The 27,093-nt window shown below is 43.0% G+C and overlaps 1 protein-coding gene across 4 annotated transcripts in view; it reads right to left on the bottom strand.

Moving 5' to 3' along the window:
• Window positions 1-3,936: 3,936 nt before the first annotated feature.
• Window positions 3,937-27,093, bottom strand: part of LIX1 (limb and CNS expressed 1) — a 206,902-nt gene continuing 183,745 nt past the window's right edge. For 3 of the 4 annotated variants that reach the window (XM_056537560.1, XM_056537558.1, XM_056537559.1), the window contains 2 exons: window positions 25,152-25,229; window positions 3,937-11,133 (listed from right to left, as the gene is read on the bottom strand). In XM_056537560.1, the coding sequence (XP_056393535.1) occupies window positions 10,849-11,133; window positions 25,152-25,229 (363 nt within the window). In that variant the 3' untranslated portion in view covers window positions 3,937-10,848. The remainder of the gene's footprint in view (window positions 11,134-25,151; window positions 25,230-27,093) is intronic. The other variant, XR_008847495.1, reaches the window with a different exon arrangement.

Here is a 27,093-nt window from a genome sequence, read left to right as displayed (position 1 = left end):
TCTGCACAATATGCCAGACTCAGGAAGAAAGATTCATGCAGAGTGAGGACATGCCCCCTCTAAAAGCACAAAATGACAAACCAAGTGAGCTACAGGAAGAAGGCATTTGTGAGAGAAATATAGGTGCTAGACACATAAATTATATGGACATGATCCCAATTAGGTACTCTAACTGTTAAATTCTATATTGTACTATTTTGAGTAGTATATCTATGATAGGTTGAACTGCAACTGTAGGTAGTAGAATCAAAACTGGTCATTATGTTTTCAAGCAAGTTCCTTATTACAAGGTATTATTTACATACATAGATTTACCATTTCAGACTGTAAAAAGTTACACGTTTTCAAATATATTTTAAAAGCAAGACATTTTATTTTTTGTTTTACAAAAATGTGATCATGTCCTTTTTATGATCTGACATTGTATGGCTTTTAAACTCCATTTAGTACATCTTGTCGCCTGCAGGTGACAGTGAGTAGAAAAGCAATTTGACTTCCAAAATGACAGTTATTGGTCACAAATATACAGTGGGGCAAACAAAGTATTAAGTCAGCCACCAATTGTGCAAGTTCTCCCACTTAAAAAGATGAGAGAGGCCTGTAATTTTCATCATAGGTATACCTCAACTATGAGAGACATAATGAGAAAAAAATTAATCCATAAAATCACCAAATTATGGTGGAAAATAAGTATTTGGTAACCTACAAACAAGCAAGAGTTCTGGCTCTCATAGACCTGTAATTTCTTCTTTCAGAGTCTCCTCTGTCCTCCACTTGTTACCTGTATTATTGGCACCTGTTTAAACTTGTTATCAGTATAAAAGACACCTGTCTACAACCTCAAGCAGTCACACTCCAAACTCCCCTATGGCCAAGACTAGGGATGAGCAAATAAAATCTGATGAATCGGAATTCATTACGAATTTCAGGAAAAATTCAATTTGCAACGAATTCTATCGCGCGAATCGCTTAATTAAACTCCATTTAGTGCGGTCCAGGCTCAAGGGCATCTAAAATGGCGGATCCACATGTGAGGACATTGGGCAAGGAATCCTGGGAAGGCTGGAACAATGGTAGGCGGGATAACCCTGAATCACATGCTGCATGAAGCCTATCAGCAGCCAGTCACCCCTGTGATGTCACAGCCCTATATAAAATTGGCAGCCATATTGCGGCCAGTCACTTCTGCCTTTCACTGCAGAGAAATAGATAGGGTCAGACAGAGCTGTGTGTTGCACAGAAAAGCTTTTTCCCAGCAGCGATTCACCTCCTGGTCAAGTCAGCGTTCTGTTGTAGAAAGAGGGACAGAGAGCAGTGTGTTTTGCACAGAAAAGCATTCTTACTGCAGCAATTCACCTTCCAGTCACTGTCTGCAGCATTATATTACAGAGAGGGGCAGAGCAGTGTGTTGCACAGAACAGCAGCGATTCAACTCAAGCACAAATCCTGCCTAGAAGCACTGATAGGGAAGGGAGTGAGATTGAGAGAGAAAGTGCAATTTTGGGTGTACTACACAGCAATTGTGTGCTGCAGCACTAGTGTGTACTGCTGGTGTTGTACACAAATACTTTTTTAAGCGTACTGGAGTGTATTGTACTCCCCTCATGAGTGCATACCCCATACATACATCTCAATGGTGTACTATTTTGTTCCTGTTAAAGTCTCAAGGGCCTAGGTACTGTGAAAGGCAGGGCAAAAGTACTCACCGGCTGGTTTCCTCAGACACAACCCTCAGTTGGCATGGCCAGCGAGCAGTTCCTGTCCTCTCATTGCCTCTGTACTATGCTGTTCCCTCCCCCCCAGAAGTATCTTATGCTGTGGGTTCAGCTCCACTATTTAGTGAGGACAATCTAGAGGACAGTCAGCAGCTATTGCCCATCCAAGAATTGGAGGAGACATCTGCCGCTTCCTACACTAGGCGGGTAAGTAGTGATGAGGAGAGTGGTGTGGGAGGTGGTGTTGTGAGCATTCAGGCTCATGAAGGAGACACCTTTGTGGAACCTGAGGAGGACATCAGTGACGTGCAGACAACTCGATGATGATGATGATGATTAGTGTTGAGCGGTATAGGCCATATTCGAATTCGCGAATATTCGCGAATATATGGATGAATATTCGCCATATATTCGCGAATATTCGCATATTCGTGATATCCCAGTTTTATTTTCGCATATGCGTAAATTCGCGTATGCGAAAATTAACATATGTGAATATTAGCTCATACAAAATTAACATTCGCGGAAATTCGCATATGCGAATTTTCGCACACCAGTCTCTCACAGTAGTATTAGAGCCTTCTTTACACCACACAAGCTGGAAGCAGAGAGGGATGATCACTGTGATGTGTACTGTGAAGAGAAAAAAAAAAAAAAAAAAACGAATATTCGTAATTACGAATATATAGCGCTATATTCGCAAAATTCGCGAATTCGCGAATATGCGATATTCGCGAATAATATTCGAATTGCGAATATTCGTGAGCAACACTAATGATGATGAAGCCGATCGCACTTGGGAGCCGGGTGCTGAAGGGGCTTCATCATCATCATCATCATCATCATCATCATCAGGAGAAGAGGGTTGTGGGTTGCCCGTGAGGCAGCAGCTGAGCCAGCAAGGTGGTAGCATGGTTGGCAGTCAGCATGGTGACAGAAGTGGAAAGTCTGGAGCCAAATGTGCCTGGGGAGACCACCTGCTTTGCAGCAGCCTACCTTCCGGGGAGGTAGTGAAACAGGGATTTCTGGAGTCAATGGCAGTAGCAGTCAATCAGTGCGGACTGTTGGTGGGAAAAATCAGCTACTCGCCGGTGTGGCAGTTTTTCATCAAGCATCCAATGGAGGTTAACTTGGCCAGATGCAAGATATGTCAGCAGAAGGTGAAGCATGGCCAGGGTCCCAATGTTGGCACCATGGCTCTGCATCAACATTTGCAGTGTCACCATAAAGGGGTCTGGGAGAACCATGGCTCGGATGTGGTGGTCCAGCCTGCTGCATCACCCAGTGGCTGAAGTCCCTCCCTTTTCAAGTGGTGGACTTAGCACCTTTCATAGAACTGATGGCTTGTGCCGAGCCAAGGTGGAGAGTGCCAAGCAGTCATTTCTTTGCGAAGAAGGCAGTACCAGTCCTGCACAATTTTGTGGAGCAGAAGGTGGGCCACTCCTTGAGCCTGTCGGTGTGTACCAAAGTGCACGGCCGCACCGACGTCTGGAGCTGTAACTACGGTCAGGGACAATGCATGTCCTTTACAGCCCACTGGGTGAATGTGGTTCCTGCACAGCCACAACAGCAACTTGGACAGGACACGCCGCTTCTGCCTCAACGTTCTCAGGCCCTTGGAGTGTGTGACTCCACCTCCTCATCCTCCACCATGTCCTCAGCCTCCACTGCATGGTTAAGTCTCAGTGCCCCTCCGATATACCATGTGTGCAGGGCACGCCGGTGTCACGCTGTTCTTCACATGGTATGGCTTGGCAAATGGAGTCACATGGGAGGAACGGCTAAAAGTCATTCATCAAGAAATCGAATCATGGCTTACTCCACGAAAACTGGAAATGGGAACCATGGTGACCGACAACGGGAATAACATTTTGTCTGCGCTGCGACAAGGAGGCCGGAGACATTCGCCCTGCATGGCACACGTATTCAATCTGGTTGTCAAGCGGTTCCTGAAGTGTTCCCCCCCCCATCTGCAAGACATCCTAACAATGGGTAGGAAAATTTGCATGCACACCCACCTTGAGCTGCAGCGTCAGAACGGCATCCCCCAACATAGTCCACACGTTGGAATTCCACCCTCCATATGTTTGACCAACTATACCAGTGTTTCCCAAACGCGGTCCTCAAGCACCCCCAACAGGTCATGTTTTCTGGATTTCCTTAGTCTTTCACAGGTGATATAACTATGGTGATGCCTGATTCGCTGACCATAATTATATCACCTATGAAAGACTAAGGAAATCCAGAAAACATGACCTGTTGGGGGTGCTTGAGGACCGCGTTTGGGAAACACGGAACTATACAAATAGAGAAAAGCCATCACCGATTTCTTGAAGATCCAACCGGATAGGAGTACTCCCCTGTGTAACTTTAATGTCAACCAGTAGCAGCTCATACGTGACACCTGCCGTTTTCTCAGGTCCTTTGAGGAAGCCACATTACTAGTCAGTTGCCAAGATTACGGGATGAAAAATGTCCTTCCACTGCATCTACTACAACATGTGTTGGAAACAATGACTGGCTGGACACTTGCTACCAGCAGAAAATGGGGGCCTTTTTTTTTTTTTTTTACACCAACTGAGAGGGAGGACAAACTGACCTACTACAGAGACATCCTAAGTAGTCAGTTGGTCGAAGCCTATCTGTGTCATCGTCCATCTGCTCGCAGGTCTGACTCGGTGGGCCCTCTATGCTCACCTTCCACTGCCATGGCTGCTGGGGAGGGGTGGTGGTGGCAGAAGCAGTACCAGCTCCATCAACAGCAGCCTGATTCTACAGTCGCTGAGTAGCTTTCTTCACCCGCATAGTGAAGCAACTCATCAGCAGCAGGTAGACCTGGAGCAGGACCTGAGCCAGCAGGTGGTTGCATACCTTGACATGACCATGCCAACACACCATTAAGATCCGCTGGACTTCTGGGCAGCCAAACTTGATTTGTGGCCGCAACTAGCAGAGTTTGCCCTGGAAAAGCTGTCCTGTCCGGCCAGTAGTGTGCCATCAGAGCGGGTGTTTAGTGCGGCGGGGGCCATAGTAACCCCAAGAAGAACTCGTTTGTCCACAAAAATGTGGAGAGACTGACCTTTGTGAAAATGAATCAGGCATGGATCAGCCAGGATTTCCACCCACCAATGCCTGATGCATGAGAGTAGCTTGACCATGATGTCACACCAACACTTCACAAATATGGATAGTGCTAAACATGTTTAAGGTGCTGCTCCCCAGTTACAGACATTCCTCGCCATCAGACCACAAGAAAGTATTAGCATTAGCTAAAACTTAAAATTTCTTAGGATAAAATATACGTACTCAAATTGTTTTTTTGAAATAAAACAAAAGGAAAGGTGCGCAAAAAACACCATGTGCCACCTACACCACCAAGTATTGATGTGATACAAAGACCTCTAAAAAGGTGGAAGGGAACAACTTATGGTCCAATGTAATCGGTGGGGGTAAAAACTTCCCCTGTAAGGCCCTATTCTCGCATTATTTATTCCCTTCTTTGCAAGTGTTACTAGCCCTAAAAAGGGCGGCCCCACACAGGAACTTCTTCCTATATCCCTCTACAAACACTGCCATTTCCCAGGGTTTTTAGGTGGAAATATAGAGAGTTTCCTGGGGCTGGGGCCGGGGCCACCCTTTTTAGGGTGAGTAACACTTGCCAAGAAGGGAATTAATAGGGCGGGAGTAGGGGCTTACAGGGGAAGTTTTTACCCCCACCTGCTACTATTGACAATACGTTGTTCCCTTCCACATTTTTTAGGAAAACGTTACTAGTCTTAAAAAGGGCGGCCCCACACAGGAGCCAATCCCTATTTCCACCTAAAAACCCTGGGAAATGGCAGTGTTTGTAGGTGGAAATAGGGATAAGTTCCTGTGTGGGGCCGCCCATTTTAGGGCTAGTAACACTTGCCAATAAGGGAATTAATAATGCGAGAGTAGGGCCTTACAGGGGAAGTGTTTACTCCCACCGGTTACAATGGACCATACGTTGTTCCCTTCTACCTTTTAAAGGTCTTTGCATCACAACAATACTTGTGTGCTGTAGGTGCCACATGGTGTTTTTTGCACACCTTTACTTTTGTTTTATTTCAAAATATTTTTGAGTATGTATATTTTAGTTTAGTTTTAGCTAATGCATATCCTCAATACTTACTTGTGGTCTGATGGCGAGGAATGTCTGTAACTGAGGAGCAGCACCTTAAAAAATTTTGGGGCCATATATTTTATCCTAAGCATATTATTAAAAGTTACGTTTTACGTAATGCATATCCTCAATACCTACTTGTGCACACTAACACTTTTACAAAAAGAGCCCGTTTCTTCTGCCTACCTGACTCACCTACTATTCTTATCCTGCCACCCAGCTGATGCAACAGATCTGATGCCAAATTCTTCTTTTTTCACCCGCCTTCATCACTGGGTACTGGCATTGCCACCCACTCACTCTGTCACCGGGTCACTTTCTGGACTCCTGATGCTGCTGCTGCCACCTCCAGGCTGTCTCATTCTGCCACCATAAGTTCTCCTCATGCTGATGCCACCTCCACGCTGTGTCATTTAGTCACTATATGGTCTTCTCATGCTGCTGCCAACTCTAGGTTGTGTCATTCAGCCACTATATGTTCTCCTCATGCTGCCACAAACTCCAGGCTGTGTCATTCAGCCACTATATGTTCTCCTCATGCTGCCGCAAACTCCAGGCTGTGTCATATAGCCACTTTGTGGTCTCCTCATGCTGCCTCCAATTCCGCGCTAATTAAGCTACTATATGTTCTCCTCATGCTGCTGCCACCTCCAGGCTGTGCCATTCAGCCACTATATGTTCTCCTCATGCTGCCTCCACCTCCGCGCTGTGTCATTCAGCCACTATATGTTCTCCTCATGCTGCCACCACCTCCACGCTGTGTCATTCAGCCACTATATGTTCTCCTCATGCTGCTGCAAACTCCAGGCTGTGTCAGCCATTATATGTTCTCCTCATGCTGCTGCCATCTCCAGGCTGTGTCATTCAGCCACTATATGTTCTCCTCATTCTGCCTCCACTTCCGCACTGTCATTCAGCCACTATATGTTCTCCTCATGCTGCTGCCACCTCCAGGCTGTGTCGATCAGCCACTATATGTTCTCCTCATGCTGCCTCACCTCGGCGTTGTCATTCAGCCACTATATGTTCTCCTCATGCTGCTGCCACCTCCAGGCTGTGTCATTCAGCCACTATATGTTCTCCTCATGCTGCCTCCACCTCCGCGCTGTGTCATTCAGCCACTATATGTTCTCCTGATACTGCTGCCACCTCCAGGCTGTGTCATTCAGCCACTATATGTTCTCCTCATGCAGCCTCCACCTCCGCGCTGTGTCATTCAACCACTATATGTTCTCCTCATGCTGCCCCCACCTCCACGCTGCGTCATTCAGCCACTATATGTTCTCCTCATGCTGCCGCAAACTCCAGGCTGTGTCATTCAGCCACTATATGTTCTCCTCATGCTGCCTCCTGCTCCAGGCTGTTTCATTCACCGCCAACTTAATGCTCACCAGAATGGATACTCAAAAAATGTAAATAAATAAAAATTACATAAAAAATCTATTCTATTCAATTTTGACGCCATATATTCTCCCTACTGCCACATCCAGACACTCTGCTGCAGTGATTCTAATAGCGATGCCTGTAATCTGCATGTCATCCTGAACAACAGTATTATTTCACTAACACAGCACACTCCCTATGCATGTTAGGACAAGGCAAAGTGTTCTACAACCCTATTGAGGCTCGCTGTAGGCCAGAAATAGTCGTTTTTAATAGCAATTCACTGCGAATTAATTCGGAACCAAACTAATTTTGGGGGGAAATTTGTCAAATCCGCCGAATTTTATTTTTCAAAAATTCGCTCATCTGTCCGGGCCCTTGCAAAGTTTGCTAAAGAGCATTTGGATGATCCAGAAGAGTTTTAGGAGAATGTCATATGGTCACATGAAACCAAAGTAGAACTTTTTGGTAAAAATGCAACTCCTCGTGTTTGAAGGAGAAAGAATGCTGAGTTGCATCCAAAGAACACCATACCTACTGAAGCATGGGGGTGGAAACATCATGCTTTGAGGCTGTTTTTCTGCTAAGGGACCAGAACGACTGATCCTTGTAAAGTAAAGAATGAATGGGGCCATTTTTCCATCAGCAAGGGCATTGAAGACGAAATGTGGCTGGGTCTTTCAGCATGACAATGATACCAAACACCCCCCCCCCCCCCCACGCAATGAAGGAGTGGCTTCATAAGAAGCTAGTCTCCAGATCTCAACCCCATAGAAAACCTTTGGAGGGAGTTGAAAGGCCGTGTTGCCCAGTGACAGCCCCAAAACATCACTGCTCTAGAGGAGATCTGCATGGAGGAATGGGCCAAAATACCAGCAACAGTGTGTGAAAACCTTGTGAAGACTTACAGTATTAGTTTGATCTCTGTCATTGTCAACAAAGGGTATATAACAAAGTATTGAGATGAACTTTTGTTATTGACCAAATACTTATTTTCCACCATAATTTGCAAATAAATTATTAAAATAATCAGGCAATGTGATTTGATGGATTTTTTTTCTCATTATGTCTCTCATAGTTGAGGTATACCTATGATGAAAATTACAGGCCTTTCTCAACTTTTTAAGTGGTAGAACTTGCACAATTGGTGGCTGACTAAATACTTTTTTGCCCCATTGTAGATTAAAAAACAAGGGTTTGTAAAATAGTGAGCATGCCTTTAATAGAAATGAAGTGTTGAAAGTTTAACTTTAAAAAGATGGCTTGGGATATTCCTTATAAGAGGTGTACTGACTATTTTGAGAATCAGGACTGTTTTAGGGCCTACACCATAAAAAGAAAGGCCACCAAAAATCTTTAGCCTGTTTAGCTTGTTTGGAATGAGGCACATGTTTTATAGCCTTGTGAACAGAAGACATGCAAATAAAGAAAAAAAAAAGTTGTAATAAAATCATCAAAATTCAATGCTGGTGCTGTGCTAAAGTGACAATGTGTCATGACTTCCTAGTCGACTTTGGCTTTGTGACATATTGAGCATATTTAATTTTGGTCCCAATGAAGCCATTGGACAATGTAGGCATGTGATCTGACATTAAGTGTGGCTATTTAATTTTGTAATGTAATGTATTGTAGAACCATCTGTGGAGGGAGAATAAAAATGTATGTGGAAAAAGGAAGGAAGACTATATACAAGTTCATTCTTAATTTACATAGCAAGAAAATGTTACATACCAATCATATCCAGACCTAGCATTCCTCTAACCTAGTCATATGGAAAATATGTTTGAAAAATAAATAAAAAAATTAAGTAAAATACAACCAAACAAATCAATATGGCACTCCTTTAGGATAGGTACACAAGTAGGAATCCCACTGCGTATCAAATCTTCTTGAATAAACTTGGCACTCAAATTTATGATACGTAATTAGATTATACTGTGCAGCCCTTATATACAATTTGTTGTTAATGTTTCGGTCCTACCTGGACCTTCATCAGAACATAGGTCACCACCACATTCTCCTACATGTGGTGGTGACCTATCGCATGGCCGTTAACTTTCATTTCTCCTCATTCCTCCTTAGCAGTCCGGTATGTTCTGATGAAGGTCCAGGTAGGACCGAAACATAAGGACTGCACAATAAAATCTAATTATGCATCATAAATTTGAGTGCCAAGTTTATTCACAAACACTAATACATGCAACATTTTTCAATCGCACTTTGCAATCTAAAGGGTAAACAATAATACAAATCTACAATGAGAAAATATGTCCATACACATTAGATGAAAGTCAATTCTGTGTATGGGAGAGTTCCATATCTATCCCAATGGCAGCTGTCAGGGGAAATAAGGATCAGGCATGTTGGATTTCCTTTGTTCCCATGAGAGAGAAGCTGCTTCCAGAGGAGTTTGGCAATGGAATAGTTCCCTCTTCTCATTGAAAACACATGTCAATCCGAGCGTGTACTGTATGTATATGGAGGAGATGGAAGAATAGCTGTCAGCCAAATGAGAGTTTAGAGAAAGTGTTTGGGCAGCTTAAGTCTCTTTTTATTGAGGTTTTCCAGATTCCAGCGGATTCAGTCTTTCTGACTGACAAATTACGTTTTGTAGTTTCAATATCTCACATTCCGTTTTAAATTTAGTGTCCCTGTAACACTTCTCATAATTCTAGTAATGTTACACGGAAACAACATTCCCGCTCATTAGAAATTTTTGATAGTTACTGTAGTACAAATAAGGGCATTTATGGTATTTTTCCCCCATTTCTCATTTTATAACATTTCCATGACATTGATTGAAAAAATTATCAACTATAGACACAGCTAGTTTGCTGGTTCTTACAAATCTGTTAGAGATGGACCATTTAAGCATCCCCAGATGGTACTGTAATATGTAATGCCAATTCTAAAATGTAGAAAAATGAAGGGCATTTAAAAAAAAAAAATTATAATAATAATGCTAAGAAAACAGAGATTTACAGTGACTTCCATGAGAATATGGGGTCCTTGTTAAAGAAGGGACCACCTCAAATTAGGTGGGGGAGATGCAAAAAAAGACAGACTGAATGTGCAAAAAAAAAGGTACCCAAAAAACCTAAATTCTAAAACGAGAATTACAGTGTAGCAAAGATTTTGATGAACAGATTGTATAAATTATACTAAATCATTTACTCAGCTCTTCCTGCTCTGCTCATAGGACATCATGGTCAACCTGAAAGGTTCCTATTAACCACTTACTGGTTATTTTGGCACTGACAAAAATACATCATGTGGTTTTTTAAGGCATCTAGGGCCATTTATAATTCTTCAAAGCATAAGCTTGGTCACAACTGCTTAAGATTATATTAGTAATACTGTATATTGTACAGTTACAGAGCCGATATGCAAAATGCAAAAATGAAAGCTTCTACTAAAACTTGCTACAGTGCTAGTCTTGCTACAGTACAAAGCAAAGCACTGTAAATCACTATGAAATACACACCTCTAAAAACAATCTCTGTTAAAGTTTCCTTGTTGTTCAACCTGGGTGGTCTTATGAACAAGAATTTATAGCCCATATTTCCGTCTACTACTCTGCTATCAGACTTAGAAGCCAGAGATCTGCTAGTGATAACCATTTAAAGTAAAGTTCAGATGATCAACATGTGCAGGTGAAGTAATGCAGTCGCTGTAGATGTGACTCAGAGCTAAGCTCAAGATTTCCTTCTTTTCTTTATAGAATCGCAGCTCTCTCCCTGCTTTTCTGGACTCCTCCAATTCCCTGAGTGCAAGCTGAAGCTCCTGAGATATGATTCCAGGAGACTCTTCTTCCTTCATTATCCAGTCTAAGGCCATATGGCTCCTCATTCTCTCATCTAAGGAGTACTGGGAATAGTAGGCAATAACTTCCTGTTTAGTAAACAAAAAGACTGTGTTAATATAATTGTTTATTCATTCATGTCATGTCGATTACTAATACAGAGAATTGTAGACAATTTCCAATTTGCAGGACACAAAAAGTGAAAGAAATTCTAAGACTATGTCCCAAGCTTTGATACATTTTGATATATTTTAAATGATATCTAAATGGTAGTGGAATACTACTTAAAGTGCATTTGTGCAACTTAAAACCTTGCAATAAAACTGGCCACATAATGTACAGGCTGATAACCTGATACAAGTCATACCCTTCTTATAGGATTCTGTGGCTTTATTTGCTTGACAAATTACTTTTTTGTACAGTCAACAGGAAGAGTCAGTCAGAGAGGCGTCAGTCAGGAACAGTCAGAGAGGCATGGCCCATGGTCCGCAATGCCTTGGAGCCACACGCCTTTCTCAATCTACGTCACAACATCTACCCTGTGTGATAAACATTGTCAAACATCTGCCATTATTGCATTGGCCAACAGGAAAGTCCTTAGACTAGAGTTATTACGACGCATATGCAGCAGTCAAAAAGCAGAGGAACCGCTCTCATACTCACCGCGTGTGCACCATAATAAACAGTGACGGCCCACATGCAGGAGCCTTGTGTTTATATCACACAGGGAAGATGCTGTTACGTAGGATGAGATAGACATTAGGCCTCAAGACATAGCAGACCCAGGGTCTTGTCTCCTCAACTGTTTCTGACTGTACAAAAAGGTAATTTACAAGGAACTAAAACCACAAAATTCCACAAAAAAGGAACGACTTGAATCAAGATATAGTTATTAGATTGTACATTATGTGGTCAGTTTAATTGCAAGGTTTTAGTGTCAGGGGAACCCAGGGATAAAGCAGGAGAAAAATGACTGCAAGTGCCATCTTTTTCTCCCTCTTGTTCCGTCAAAAAATAACCGCCTGACAGCCCCCATTATAGCAGTGTGAAAGGGGCTTTAAAGGGATTGTCCATTGGAAAAGATTTTTCTAAAATCATAGTTAGGCTGCCTCCTTAAAAAAAAAAAAAAAATTCTTACCTCTCACTCTCAGTCCACATAGCCTCCGGTATTGCTGCTCCAAGTCTTTGCCATACTCCACTTCCTTCTGCTGGGGACAAGGAGTGCTGTCAGCCAATCACTAGCTGAGGCATCACACTGCTTTGGCAAAGTAATTGGCTGAGCAGCAATGTGACATATTGGGCCCTTGTACTATGAAGTGGAGTTCACTAGAGACCAGGTGCTGGGAATCCTGCAAAACAGTGTTCTGCCTCATCCAGTGATTGGCTAAGAAGCACTCTGACATCATGGGCCCCTGCACCATTAGGTGGAGCACAGTGGAGATCAGATGCAGCAATACCAAAGGCTATGGGGACCAAATGAGAGGAAGTATAGTTTTTTTTCTTTTTTGTTTAAGGAGACAGCATTTTTAGAAAAATAATTTTTTGCTGGACATCCCCTTTAAATTACCCCCTAAAGTGGATAATAAGGTCATATACTGTTTAAATAATAGTGCCCTTATTGTGCCTACCAATGAGAGGCATTCAGTAAACATATAACAGTTATGTAGCATCTACATTTTTTCTACATTTTCTGAAAGATTGCTCAAAAATCTGAACAGTTAAACATTTGTATTGACATTTTTTTTTTTTTTTTTTTTATAAAACTCCCATAGCAGATATGGAGGGGAAAAAAATTTAGAAGATTATATGTCTCCCCACACTACTCCTGTAAGTAGTCCTCTGGACAGGAAGCTTAAAGGGGTACTCTGCTGGAAACCTCTTATCCCCTATCCATAGGATAGGGGATAAAATGTTAGATTACGGGGTCCCGCCACTGGGGACCTCTGTGATCTCCGCAGCGGCACCCCTGTCATTCGGTGCACGGAGCGAACTCTGCTTTGTTCCCGATGACTGGCGATGAAAGTCGCCACGCCCCCTTCATTCACATCTATGGGTGGTACTAGCCGTCACACCCCCTCCCATAGACATGAATGGAGGGGGCATGGCGTCACGAATGCGGAAGCAGCAAGCTTCCGTGTTCCAGACGCTGCCACTACCGGCCCAGAGATCGCGGGGGTCCCCAGCTGTCAGACCTCCTTTGGATAGGGAATAAGATGTTTCCAACGGAGTACCCCATTAACTTACCTAGTCCTGATTGAAAGCCCGTGTCAGTGCTCTGTTCCCTAAGACGGAGAAGAGCAGTGATGCAGGCTATCAATCTCGCAGAGCGGTCATGATTTCAGCGCAGCCACGGTACTAGGTAAATTTTGCACCCATCCAGGGAACTACTTACGAGGGCGACGGGGGAGACTTACAAACCTCATATTCTCACTATTGCGGAGGGCAGGAACGTCCCCCGGGGATGGTGAGGATGAAGATTTTACCTTATTTAAGATGTTGTCACGTATAATATATGGTAAAATCTGATGCTGTTTCTTGAAGAGAAACCCTTTCTCTATAGCCTATTAGGACATTTAGATGTCATATCAGCTATTTGTTCGGGGTGTCGGTAATGGGACCACATGGAAAGAGCTGGTCTCTGATTAGACTACCTCTTTAAAAGGGTTACTTCGGTGGAAAAATTTTTTTAAATCAACTGGTGCCAAAAAGTTAAACAGATTTGTAAATTACTTCCATTAAAAAATCTTAATCCTTCCAGTACGTATTAGTAGCTATATACTACAGAGGAAATTCTTTTCTTTTTGAATTTCTTTTCTGTCTGTCCACTGTGCTCTCTGCTGACACCTGAGATGGACAGAGGTGTCAGCAGAAAGCACTATGGATCAACAGAAGAGAAATCCAAAAAGAAAAGAATTTCCTCCGTAGTATACAGCCACTAGTACGTACTGGAAGGATTAAGATTTTTTTAATAGAAGTAATTTACAAATCTGTTTCTGTCACCAGTTGATTTTTTTTTTTTTTTAGTTTTCCACCTAAGTACCCCTTTAAAACATATGCTATAGATCAGTGTTTCCCAACCAGAGTGCCTCCAGCTGCTGCAAAACTACATCTCCCAGCACGCCCAGACAGCCTTCGGCTGTCTGGGCTTGCTGGGAGTTTTAGTTTTGCAGCAGCTGGAGGCACTTTGGTTGGAAAACATTGCTGTACATGACACCATCTAAAACCGCTCTAAATGGCTTAAAGGTGTACTCCGGTGAAAAACTTTTTTTTTTTTTTTTTAAATCAACTGGTGCCAGAAAGTTAAACAGATTTGTAAATTACTTCTATTAAAAAATCTTAATCCTTCCTGTACTTATTAGCTGCTGAATACTGCAGTGGAAATTCTTTTCCGTTTGAAACTCAGAGCTTTCTGCTGAATCACAAGCACAGTGCTCTCTGCTGACATCTCTGTCCATTTTTAGGAACTGTCCAGGGTAAAAGGAAATCCCCATAGCAAACATATGCTGTTCTGGACAGTTCATAAAATGGACAGAGATGTCACTGTGCTCGTGATGTCAGCAGACAGTTCTGTGTTTCAAAAAGAAAAGAATTTCCACTGTAGTATTCAGCAGCTAATAGGTACCGGAAGGATTAAGATTTTTTAATAGAAGTAATTTACAAATCTGTTTAACTTTCTGGCACCAGTTGATTTAAAAAAAAAAGGTTTTCACCGGAGTACCCCTTTAAAAATAAATGAAGATCGGACCATCTCTAACACAAGGTTGTGTGCAGCATTTTTCCATATAACACATGGTATTTATTTCACATTTTAAACAGATTCAGAACAATTCTGATTCGGTGACTGGAACACAGGATATGCCGCAGAGGGTTTACTTTATATATCCAGGATGAGAGTGGCATGGCAAGCCGAGGATTTGGTAATTCATGGAGAATGCATGTTTGGCTACTTTTCGGTCTCAAATTAGTCGCCAACATATATAAAACATAGTATAAAATACTGTGACACAGAGCGCAGATGTCATAACAACAGTCCAGCACAAACAAGACAACGCAGTCCTTTCAGTCCACACCATTGTGACTTCAGATACTGAAATGTGATATCCATGTTATGTGAAAGGAAGCAGATAAATGAATAGTCTACATTAAGCCTAATTTCTAAATGCTAAAATTGGCTCAAAAGAACATAATAATAATATACATAAAGAATAATTGCAGCCTGTTAGAGTAGCTGTTGGTTGGTTACCTCATAGGCTTTCTAAAGCTTTCAACATTTCATTCTATTCCCATCTGTACAAATTATGATATTTCAGCTTTTTGTATAATTTAAGGACATATAAAAGTGTAGAGACATTTGACTAAAGTAATGAAAGGTGGAAAAGTGTTATTATTGGAATTAGAAATGCAATGAATGATGATAACACTGGCTATTACGCTAGATATTACACATGGCAGATTTAGATGCATTGAATATGTTTAGTATTCTACACAGTGGCAGACTTACATATCAAGACCCTATAGGCCAGGCGTACTCAACTGGCGTACTATGTTCCACATCCGGGCTCCAATTGTGCAGACTGGGGTGGCACTCAGTGCCTCCATCATCTAGGTTTAGAGGGTGCCCCAGCTTGCATCCCCTCCTTGGTTCATAGGGTGTCCCAGTTTACACCCCCTCCTAGGTTCAGAGGATGTCCCAGCTCAAATCCCTCCTTTTTTAGAGGGTGTCCCAGCTCACATCCCCTGCTAGGGTTAAAGAGTGTCCCAGCACACATCCCCTCCTTGGTTCAGTGGGTGTCCCAGCTTACACCCTCTCCTAAGTTCAGAGGATGTCCCAGCTCAAATCCCCTCCTAAGTTCAGAGGATGTCCCAGCTCAAATCCCCTCCTATGTTCAGAGGATGTCCCAGCTCACATCCGCTCCTAGGTTTAGAGGGTGTCCCAGCTCAAATCCCCTCCTATGTTCAGAGGATGTCCCAGCTCACATCCCCTCCTAGGTTTAGAGAGAGTGTCCCAGCTCGCATCCGCTCCTAGGTTTAGAGGGTGTCCCAGCTCACATCCACCCCTAGGTTTAGAGGATGTCCCAGCTCGCATCCGCTCCTAGGTTTAGAGAGTGTCCCAGCTCACATCCCCTCCTATTTTTTGAGGGTGTCCCAGCTCACATTCCCTCCTATTTTTTGAGGGTGTCCCAGCTCACATTCCCTCCTAGGTTTAGAGGGTGTCCCAGCTCACATTCCCTCCTATTTTTGAGGGTGTCCCAGCTCACATTCCCTCCTAGGTTTAGAGGGTGTCCGAGCTCACATCGGCTCCTAGGTTTAGAGGGTGTCCCAGCTCACATCGGCTCCTAGGTTTAGAGGGTGTCCCAGCTCACATCCACTTCTAGGTTTAGAGGGTGTCCCTGCTCACATCCGCTCCTAGGTTTAGAGGGTGTCCCAGCTTACATCCCCTCCTTGGTTCAGAAGGTGTCCCAGCTCACATCCCCTCCTAGGGTCAAAGGGTGTCCCAGCTCACATCCCCTCCTAGGTTTAGAGGGTGTCCCAGCTCCCATCCCCTCCTTGGTTCAGAGGGTGTCCCAGCTCAAATACCCTCCTATATTCAGAGAATGTCCCAGCTCACATCCCCTCCTAGGGTCAAAGGGTGTCCCAGCTCACATCCCCTCCTAGGGTCAAAGGGTGTCCCAGCTCACATCCCCTCCTAGGTTCAGAGGATGCCCCAGCTCACACCCCTCCTCACAGATTTTAACCACTGACTTGTCTCTATGGCATATCAGATGTTAAAACCATAAATTATACAATATGTATTATTATCATTGCCATTTCTTCAGCATTTCTAAGAATTCCTAGGCTTAATTCATGTCTTTTTTTCTAGGAAATTGTAATTTTAATATAGAAGCTTTAGTCATTTGTTTAGAAATTCTACTTTTACAGTTTTTGTCCTTTTACTGTCTCAATAACGTTCATGTACAAACTAATTCAATTTATCATATTTAAACTACAAAGCAGATCTCTAACAAATATAACCACTGCCATATGTTGTTTAATCACTTTCCAATTTTCCCGAGCTTTCTTCTCAGGTCCAAATAAATCCAATTAAATATGAACATAATCCTGAGCTGATAATCTAATCATTCTACATATACATCAAACCAGCTTTGGTTACAGCACTAATCCTACTATTATCGCCTGAAATCTGCATTCACACACATCTTCTCCCTGAAACATATTGTACGGGTGACAAGGTAAACACAGTGGAGATGATAAAAAAAAGTTATGCCGACCGGACTCTTTTATCTCCTCCTGTATGTAGGTGAAGGAATTGCTAGAAGGACACTTAGCAACATGCACAATGATGGTCAAGACAGAGAACAGTTAAGTGGTAAAGCCTTGATGGCTTCCGCTTACTCTGTTTAGTGTGAATGAGCAATATAGGCCGCCCGGGATTACAGGATGAGTGCTGCTGTTTTTAACAAGGCTGCAGAATATTCCAAGAAAAGTCAGTAACCCCATCTGTAAACTATAGATCCTCTGGCCATATTATTATAATACAATTTTGGCTCAATTGGTTGCCAATATGATGTTTATGGGGTTGCCTGGCAGTACACATACGTCTAACATTGGGATGTGTAGGACTATTTATTTTGGATTTTGACATGTCCAATCCTTTGTTTTCCTGGAAGATATGCTACTGCCAGAGGTGGCCTCTGCCTGGGGGCAGCTAGTTATCATTTTACCTCTCTTGTTCCTGTAGGCATATTGGAGGAGATTCATCAAAATCTGTGCAGAGGAAACTTGACCAGTTGCCCATAGCAACCAATCAGATTGCTTCTATCACTTTTATAAAGGCCTCTGAAAAATAAAAGAAGTGATCTGATTGGTTACTATGGGCAGCTGGTCAACTTTTCCTCAGCACAAGTCTTGATAAATCTCCCCCATTGAAATAAACATGCAAGTGTATACAGATCTAAGCGTTCATGTACATGGAGCTGTCAGAGATACCATAGATTTCTGCCTATTTATTTGTAAGTTGTTTCACTATGGAAATCCCACATATATGGTCACATGAGCAGAAGCCCAGAGGGAGGGCAGATGGTGCAATAGGGAAGGAGGCCTATGAGATGGCTGAAGGCAGTCACTGTCTGTGTAGCTCTAGACACAATACATGAGGGCTTTCACAAAAGACTCCTTACACTCCTTGTGCTGTCACAGGTATTGGGAGGGAAGGGGAGTAGATGAGGGACTTCGCTGTAGGTCTCCTATAGCACACACTTTTACACTTTGCAGTGTTTCCGCTGATGGTGATTTGGGGTGCCCCTAGTGTTCTGGTGCAGAAATGATAGCCGATACTGTAGTAACTTCAAACAACAGGTTATGGCTGGAGCAAAGTAACCTACAAAGCTGGTGTGTAGTAAGGTGCCTCGAGCTCGTAGGAAGCAGCAGCATACGAATGGTCATTCATCTGATAATCCTACAATTTCGCAATGGAAATACTTGGCTGGCCATGGCTTTCCCAGCAAAATCCGTACCAGAAGCTGGGTGCTGGGGTTGATATTTTAATAGGGGGTGTCTAATAGGTGTATAAAGTAGATTTTCCAGAAAACCCCTTAAAAGAGGTATTCTGGCAAAAATGTATATGGTTTAGGATGTTGCTCAGCATAAAGTAAAAATAACAAACAAGTGATGTTTGCCTTCCAAGTCTCCCATAGATCACTACTACTGCCTGCTTTTGAGTTGTGGGGTACCTGCCTGCTCAGCCAATCCCAGGACAGGACATAGCTGTGGACCAGGGTGGGTAAGTATTGCTTGTTTTGTAAATGTAAGAATAGACAGGAGAGCACTCACCGCTGATGGCCTCTTCTATATTCTTATCGCATCAAGTGGACTTGCGGGAAGTGTTCACAGATGTGCTAGGGTGCTCGGAGGCAACAGTGGTTTCATAAGGAATAACGAGTAAGAAGTGTGAACACCTCCCGTATGACATCATAACCTGCCCCCTCCATCATGCCCCCATCCCATAGACTTGCATTGCGAGGGCAGTGTGTGACATCACAGGGGGGCGGAGTCGTGATGTCACAATACTCCGGCCCCGTAGTCATGACCCGGTAGACTCCGAGGATGCAGTGCTGCATGGGAGATAGAAAGGGTCCCCAGCAGCGGGACCCCTGTGATCAGACATCTTATCCCTATCCTTTGGATAGGGGATAAGATGTCTTAGGACCGGAGTACCTCTTTAATACCAAAGCTAAATTAAAAATATGCATTCTCCTACCTCGGAGAGGGAATCGGAGTATGTGTCTCTGATACAACACTGCTGAGATAGCAGAGAATGGAATTGTTTTGACATTTTCACAGGACCCATAAACTGTCCTAAGGCACAGTCTCAGTGTGTTGTGGTGGTGAATACTTTTTTCCATTATCTGCTTCAGTAACATCTAGGCCAAATGTTTAGGTTTATTTACTGTCAGTGCCAGCAACTATTTCTTCACCATGATTTGTGTTCTTAACTTTACCATCTGCTTTAAGAATTTCTTTCATATACTCTTCCCTTGAGAGTTTTGTGATAGAGTTTGTATGTTGAAAAATAGCAATATATATATATATATATCTCAATGTGCGTGTGTGTGTATGTGTATGTATGTATGTGTGTGTGTATGTATATATGTATGTATGTATGTGTGTGTATGTATGTGTGTATGTATGTGTATGTGTATGTATGTGTGTGTGTGTATGTGTGTATGTATGTGTATGTGTATGTATGTGTGTGTGTGTATGTGTGTATGTGTATGTGTGTATGTTCCATCACGTCCAAACGGCTAGATATTATCATGAAACTTGGCAACACATGTTACTTATATGTCAACAACATACATAGGATAGGTAATTTAACCCTTACTCACCCCCATTTGCCAGGGTTGGGGTTTTTGTTTCAAGTCCCATACAAGTCTATGGGAAATATATGTTACTGCATAACTTCCAAACAGCTGGAGATATTTCGATAATACTTGGTCACATGTTACTTATATGTAAACTTAAAATATAGGATAGTTAATTTAACCCTTAACTATCCCCATTTGTGAGTGTCCCCATGCAAATCAATAGGAAATGTATGTTCCCACATAACTTCCGTATGGCTGGAGATATTTCAATAATACCTGGTACACATATTACGGGTCGGAATAGGAGGTCGGGATAGGAGGTCGGGATAGGAGGTCGGGATAGGAGGTCGGGATACGAGGTCGGGATACGAGGTCGGGATACGAGGTCGGGATAAAAGGTCGGGATACGAGGACGGGATACGAGGACGGGATAGGAGGACGGGATAGGAGGACGGGATAGGAGGACGGGATAGGAGGATGGGATATGAGGACGGGATAGGACGATGGGATAGGAGGTCAAGATATGGGGTCGGAATAGGAGGTCGGGATAGAAGGTCGGGATAGGAGGTCGGGATAGGAGGTCGGGATAGGAGGTCGGGATAGGAGGTCGGGATACGAGGTCGGGATACGAGGTCGGGATACGAGGTCGGGATACGAGGTCGGGATACGAGGTCGGGATACGAGGTCGGGATAGGAGGACGGGATAGGAGGACGGGATAGGAGGATGGGATAGGAGGACGGGATAGGAGGATGGGATATGACGACGGGATAGGACGACGGGATAGGACGACGGGATAGGAGGTCAAGATATGGGGACAGGATAGGAGGTCGGGATAGGAGGTCGGGACAGGAGGTCGGGACAGGAGGTCGGGACAGGAGGACGGGACAGGAGGACGGGACAGGAGGACGGGACAGGAGGACAGGACAGGAGGACGGGACATGAGGACGGGACATGAGGACAGGACATGAGGACGGGACATGAGGACGGGACATGAGGACGGGACATGAGGACGGGACATGAGGACGGGACATGAGGACGGGATATGAGGTCAAGATAGGAGGACGGGATAGGAGGTTGAGATAGGAGGTCGGGATAGGAGGTCAGGATATGAGGTCAGGATATGAGGTCAGGATATGCGGTCGAGATATGATGACGGGTTATAAGGACGGCATATGAGGTAGAGTTGGAGGACAGGATATTAGGTTGAGATATGAGGACGGGATATGGGGTTGGGATATGACAACAATATATGAGGACGGGATATGAAGTCAAACACTTCCTCCTTTGTTGATTTTCCTCCCCAACAAGGATTAGGAAGGAAAAACCGGGCAACACCAGGTACTCAGCTAATTTATATATATAAAACTCAATGTGTGTATGTATCTATGTCCCAGCATCACATCCAAACAGCTAAAGATATTAACATGAAACTTGGCACACATGTTACTTATATGTCCACAACAAACATAGCATAGGTAATTTAACCCTTACTTACCCCCATTTGCCAGGGTCGGTGTTTTTGTTTAAAGTCCCATACAAGTCTATGGGAAATATATGTTACTGCATAATTTCCAAACGGCTGGAGATATTTTGATAATACTTGGTCACATGTTACTTATATGTAAACTTAAAATATAGGATAGTTAATTTAACCTTTAACTACCCCCATTTGTGAGGGTCAGGGTTTTTGTTTAAAGTCCCACGCAAATCTATGGGAAATGTATGTTCCCACATAACTCCCGTACGGCTGGAGATATTTCAATAATACCTGGTACACATTTTAATTATATGTCAAAAAAAAATATATGATAGTTAAATTAACCCTTACCTACACCCTTATATAAAAGATGGGTTTTTGTTTCAAGTCCCATGCAAGTATATGGGACTTCCAGTACCTAACTCCACAAGCTCCGCTCAGCATCTCCTGCTGAATGTGTCATTCCGGCTTGCAAGCCACACCCCATCTCACAAAGACACGCCCACTGTTTAAGTCCCACCCCTTTTATTATCTATCCTTTTCGTGCATCGGTCTGGCTTACAAATCACGCCCAGTCCCACAAAGCCACGTCCCCTTCTATTTTCAGCTTACAATATCTTCATCACAAATCAGTCCCACCTGAGGACAAGATATGAGGATGGGACATGGGGACGGGACATTGGGACGGCTGTCTGGGCATGCAGGGAGTTAATGATTTGCAACATACAGAGGGCCACAGTTTAAGACTACTGCTTTAGATAAATATAACAATTCCTGCACCATTTGCTAATTACTCAAGTGTCTGTGAGGCGTTTCTCCAGCAGACAAGTGTCCTGTGACAACCCCTCCCATTTTGACTTGATTGACATCTGTTTGTAGGAAACAGTAGATGGTGCAGAGATGGTGGAGGGGCCGTCACTGAGATCACAGGACACCTTACTGCTGAAAAAAATGCTCTCAATACTTGAAGAGTAATTTGCATATGATGCGGGACTTGTCTCACACTACCCCGACATCGTGTTTAAATAACATCAGCATACTGTTACCAATAGCTCCACAATAGCACATAGTGACCATATCATGGTAGATAGCTTTAGTACACAACCACCTTGTAGCCCATTTAAATGGGCCCTGTCAGATATAAAAACTTTTGATATGTTATAAAGCATGTAAAACCAATACATTTTGCAATTGCTTTCATAAAAAAAAAATCAGTATTTCATATTGAAAAAGTCAGTCAAAAAACTGCCTCCCTGCCTCCTGGGATACATACCAGCATGGCTGTGTCCACTCGTCATCACCTATGTCATGGACCAATTTCATGATTGACAGGTCTGCAGATCTAAAGCTGCTGTGATCGGCTCCCTCACTGTCTGCGTTTACTTCACAGTCTCCTATGTGAGGAGAAGGGGGGAGGGCGGGAGTACACTGCTGCCTGTGAGCAGGTGATGAAAGAAGCTGGTGACTGAAGATGGGGACTGAATGGAGGATTTTTTGTTTAAAAAGTAAGTGTCCCTGCATGTATATATGTGTGTTTGGATATACATGTATGTGTGTAAATCTATGTTGTCTAGGTAATGTGCATGTGTATAAATAAATGAAGTCAATGTGTGTGTGTGTGTGTGTGTGTGTGTGTGTATCTAATTCAGGGGGACTACAATCAAATGTCTCCAGCTGTTGCAAAACTACAACTCCCAGCATGCCTGCACAGCCAAATGATGTGTGGGCATGCTGGGAGTTGTAGTTTTGCAACAGTAGGAGGAACACAGTCTGCAGCAACCCTACTGTAAATCTGAGTTTTACCAATCATATGCCTCCAGCTGTTGCAAAACTACAACTCAAAGGATGTGTGGGCATGCTGGGACCAGTAGTTTTGCAAAAGCTGTAAGCAAACAGTGTGTGTGTGTGTGTATAGCATAAAACGAGAAAGGAAAGGGTTAGGGTGCGTTCACACGGCCATCTGTCCCCATTTTTCCCCCCCGCTTAGGTTCCATTGTTGCTGCTTGTAAACATTACTAACGTTTGTAAAGTAACCCCATTGATGTCAATGGGATTTGTTTTACAATTCTTTCACATCCGTTTGCACCTGTCTGTGCTAATTTTGTTTTTTGTTTTTTTTTACTGGAGAAAAGACTGTGCATGCAGTATTTTTTCTCCCGTCAAAACAAAAAAAAAGGAAGAAAAAACAGATACAGTAAATTTAACATTGAGGTCTATGGAAAATTAATGATCCTTTAATGTCATCTGTTTGCATCAGTTTTTTGATCCGTTTTTACTTCCAAGGATGCTCCGAACAAAAGAAAGAAACTTTTTTGGTTTATTAAATGAACAATAACGGATCCTAAGGGATAACATCCGTTTGCATCCATTATAGTCCATTTTTTCTTTAAAGTCCATTTTTATTTTTGACGGGAGAAGAACGGGACGGCTCTAGACGGCTGTGTGAATGCAGCCTTACAGATGCTCACTCCCCAGACCAGTGATTGAGGAGAGTGAGGGAGATGGAGGAGGGGGAGTGATTGTCACCTGAGGAGAAGAAAGGGACCTGCCCCCCTGCTTCTGGTTGACAACATTAAAGGGGTACTCCGGTGGATAACTTTTTTTTTTTTTTACTTTCTGGCACCAGTTCACCGGAGTACCCCTTTGAGGTGATTAAGAAATAAAGCTAATTCTGAGAGAAATATAGGTCATAGACACACAAGAATTATATTTACGTTATCAGGATAAGATACTGAGCAATATATAACAGATTTTTTTTTTGGGGGGGAGGGGTTTGATCTGACAGGTACACTTTAAGTGAATACAGTTCAGTTGGAATGCCATCAAAAATGTTGGGGTGCAACACTGCCGAACTATCTGGGTCCCCTCACAGTGCAGGGGAAGGGGTAGAGCCAGCAGCAAGGGGCCCCTTTTTATATTTAATTTGGCATGGATCCCTGACAGCATTACTGCCCTGATGGTGACCCTGCAGTACAGGTAAATCTAGTGACTTCAGGTGACATCATCCCTGATTGTAATTGTTCACTTTTCTGTTTGCAGAAGTCTTCATTATAGTCTGGTTCAGATGAAACAGAGTTTACTGTCCAAATATTCTTAGCTTCTCACTTTCCCAGCATCCTCCTCACCTATTCTCCACCATCTACACAATTTCTGTGTAGATGGTGGAGACTGTTGTCCAGAGCAGCATAAGTTTGCAATGGGGATTTTCTCCTGCTCTGGACAGTTCCTGATACGGGCATCAGGTGTCAGCAGAGAGCACTGTAGACAAGACAAAAAAGGAATTCAAAAAGAAAAGAATTTCTTCTGTAGCATACAGCTGCTAAAAAGTACTGGAAGGGTAAATATTTTTTTATTAGAAGTAATATATATAATGTTTTCCACCGGAGTACCCTTTTAACTTTTATGAGAACAATATGGCAACACATAGGGAACCCAACTGGCTTCAAGCATGAGAAAATGTCTCACCGTCTGTCAGTGTCAATGAGTCATCTGCCAGGTTACAGGCAGTGTTTTTTACTTAGCAAGAATACATTTTTTTTTTGTGTCCCCCCCCCTCCCCCCTCATTTCTGTATTTATTCATACACTTCAGTTTACTTGCTATTGGCATCATAATTGAAAACAAGGCTTGGCATCATAGATGAATCCGAATGCAAAGATCACAGATGTTTCTTAGTAAAGCTTTCTCTTTCCAGAATGAAAGGCAAATGCATGCTGGGTAAATGTTTAGGTTTTAAACGCATGGACTGGGTAATAATGTTTCTTACCTGACGGGAACACTTTGTGTCTCTCAGGGCTTTAAGACTTCCGTTCCAGTGCAGAAGCTGAAAGACTATCATGAGTTCCTGTAATAAAGAGATTAATACCAGTCATTATCAATAAATCCAATACAATGCATATACTGTACATTTACTAAATATTTACATTATACATGGCTATTAAATATTATAAATTACTTAATAAGAGGCATGATGATGTGATAACTTGCAAATTAATGGTAACAGTGCTAACATAAAACTTAATCTACTTCACATAAGGAAAAATGCATGTTTCCATATCGTTTTGTCTGTCTGCCAATTGGCAGTATGACATTTTTTCCTGTAACTTAAATATTGCCAACTTATTCTGCAGTATTGTACAGATATCACCAATCCTCCCCTCAGTCTCTTGCACCAGTGGGGCTCACAATTTAATTTCCATATCTCAAACACACACTAGAGCCAATTTTATAGGAAGCCACATAAAGGGGAACTCCGGTGGGAATTTTTTTTTTTTCAAATCAACTGGTGCAAGAATGTTAAACCGATTTGTAAATCACTTCTATTTAAAAATCTGAACCCTTCTAGTACTTCTCAGCTGCTGTATAATACAGATATACTACAGAGCAATTTGTGAAATTCTTTCCAGCCTGACAACAGTGCTCTCTGCTGACACCTCTGTCCGTGTCAGAATTTGTTTAGTGATGAGGCGAACTTTTATGTGAATGGTGAAGTTAACAAACAAAACCACCGCTATTAGTCTGACACTAACCCACATTGGATAGATCCCTCCAAGACTGTTGGAACACAAAAATTGAAGGTATGGTGTGGTATATGGGGTACAAAGATAGTGGGGCCATTTTTCATCAATGGAAACCTCAAGGCCACTGGATATGCGAAATTGCTACATGATGATGTGTTTCCCTCTTTATGCACTGAAGCTGGCATGTTCCCTGAGTTTTTCCAGCAAGATGGTGCACCACCACATGGGTGTCAGGTCCGAGCATTCCTAGATGAACAGTTTCCTGGAAAGTGGATTGGTCCTCGTGGGCCAGTTGAATGGCCCCCAAGGTCTCCCGATCTGACCCCCTTAGAATTTTATCTTTGGGGTCATCTGAAGGCAATTGTCTATGCTGTGAAGATACGAGATGTGCAGCACATGAAACTATGGATACTGGAAGCATGTGCTAGCATTTCTCCAGTGTGTGAAGAGTGGGAGAAGAGGGTTGCATTGACAATCCAACACAATGGACAGCACATTGAACACATTTTATAAGTGGTCAGAAACTTGTAAATAACTCATGAAAGAATAAAGTTACGTTACAACCAAGCACATCATAGTTTTTCTTGTGAAATCCCCAATATGTTTAATGTGTCACATGACCCTCTTCCTATTGAAAAAACTAAAGTTGGATTCAAATTGTCCGACTTCAAAATGGCCATCATGGTCACCACCCATCTTGAAAAGTTTCCCCCCCTCACATATATTAATGTGCCACAAACAGGAAGTCAATATCACCAACCATTCCCATTTTATTAAGGTATATCCATATAAATGGCACACCCTATATATGCAGAAGACATCAGAAAACCATGAAAGGAGAAATATGACAATGGAGATCAATGGTCACCCATAAGACCCACATGGAGATGTGGACTTTCCCACGGAAAATCTTCAGCAGCCAAGGGGGGAGTGAAATGATAGGGAAGGCCCAGTGAGAAGAGTAGGCAGATAATGAAGGTTGTAGCCCTCAGGTTGTCAAAGTCTGATTAGGGTCTAGTCCAGTGATGGCGAACCTATGGCACGTGTGCCACAGGTGGCACGCCGAGCCTCCTCTGTGGGCACGCGGCCATCGTTGCCATTTGATTCGCTCCGCCGCACTGGACTTCCCTGAACTTCCAATATGCTAGGAGCGGGGGAGCCAACGGGAGCCACCGCACAATTTGCCCG

This window comes from Hyla sarda, chromosome 1 (genome assembly GCF_029499605.1).
Source record: "Hyla sarda isolate aHylSar1 chromosome 1, aHylSar1.hap1, whole genome shotgun sequence".
Lineage (NCBI taxonomy): Eukaryota > Metazoa > Chordata > Amphibia > Anura > Hylidae > Hyla > Hyla sarda.
The sequence above is the reverse complement of the archived record's forward strand: the minus strand, read 5'-3'. Positions and strand labels throughout refer to the sequence as shown.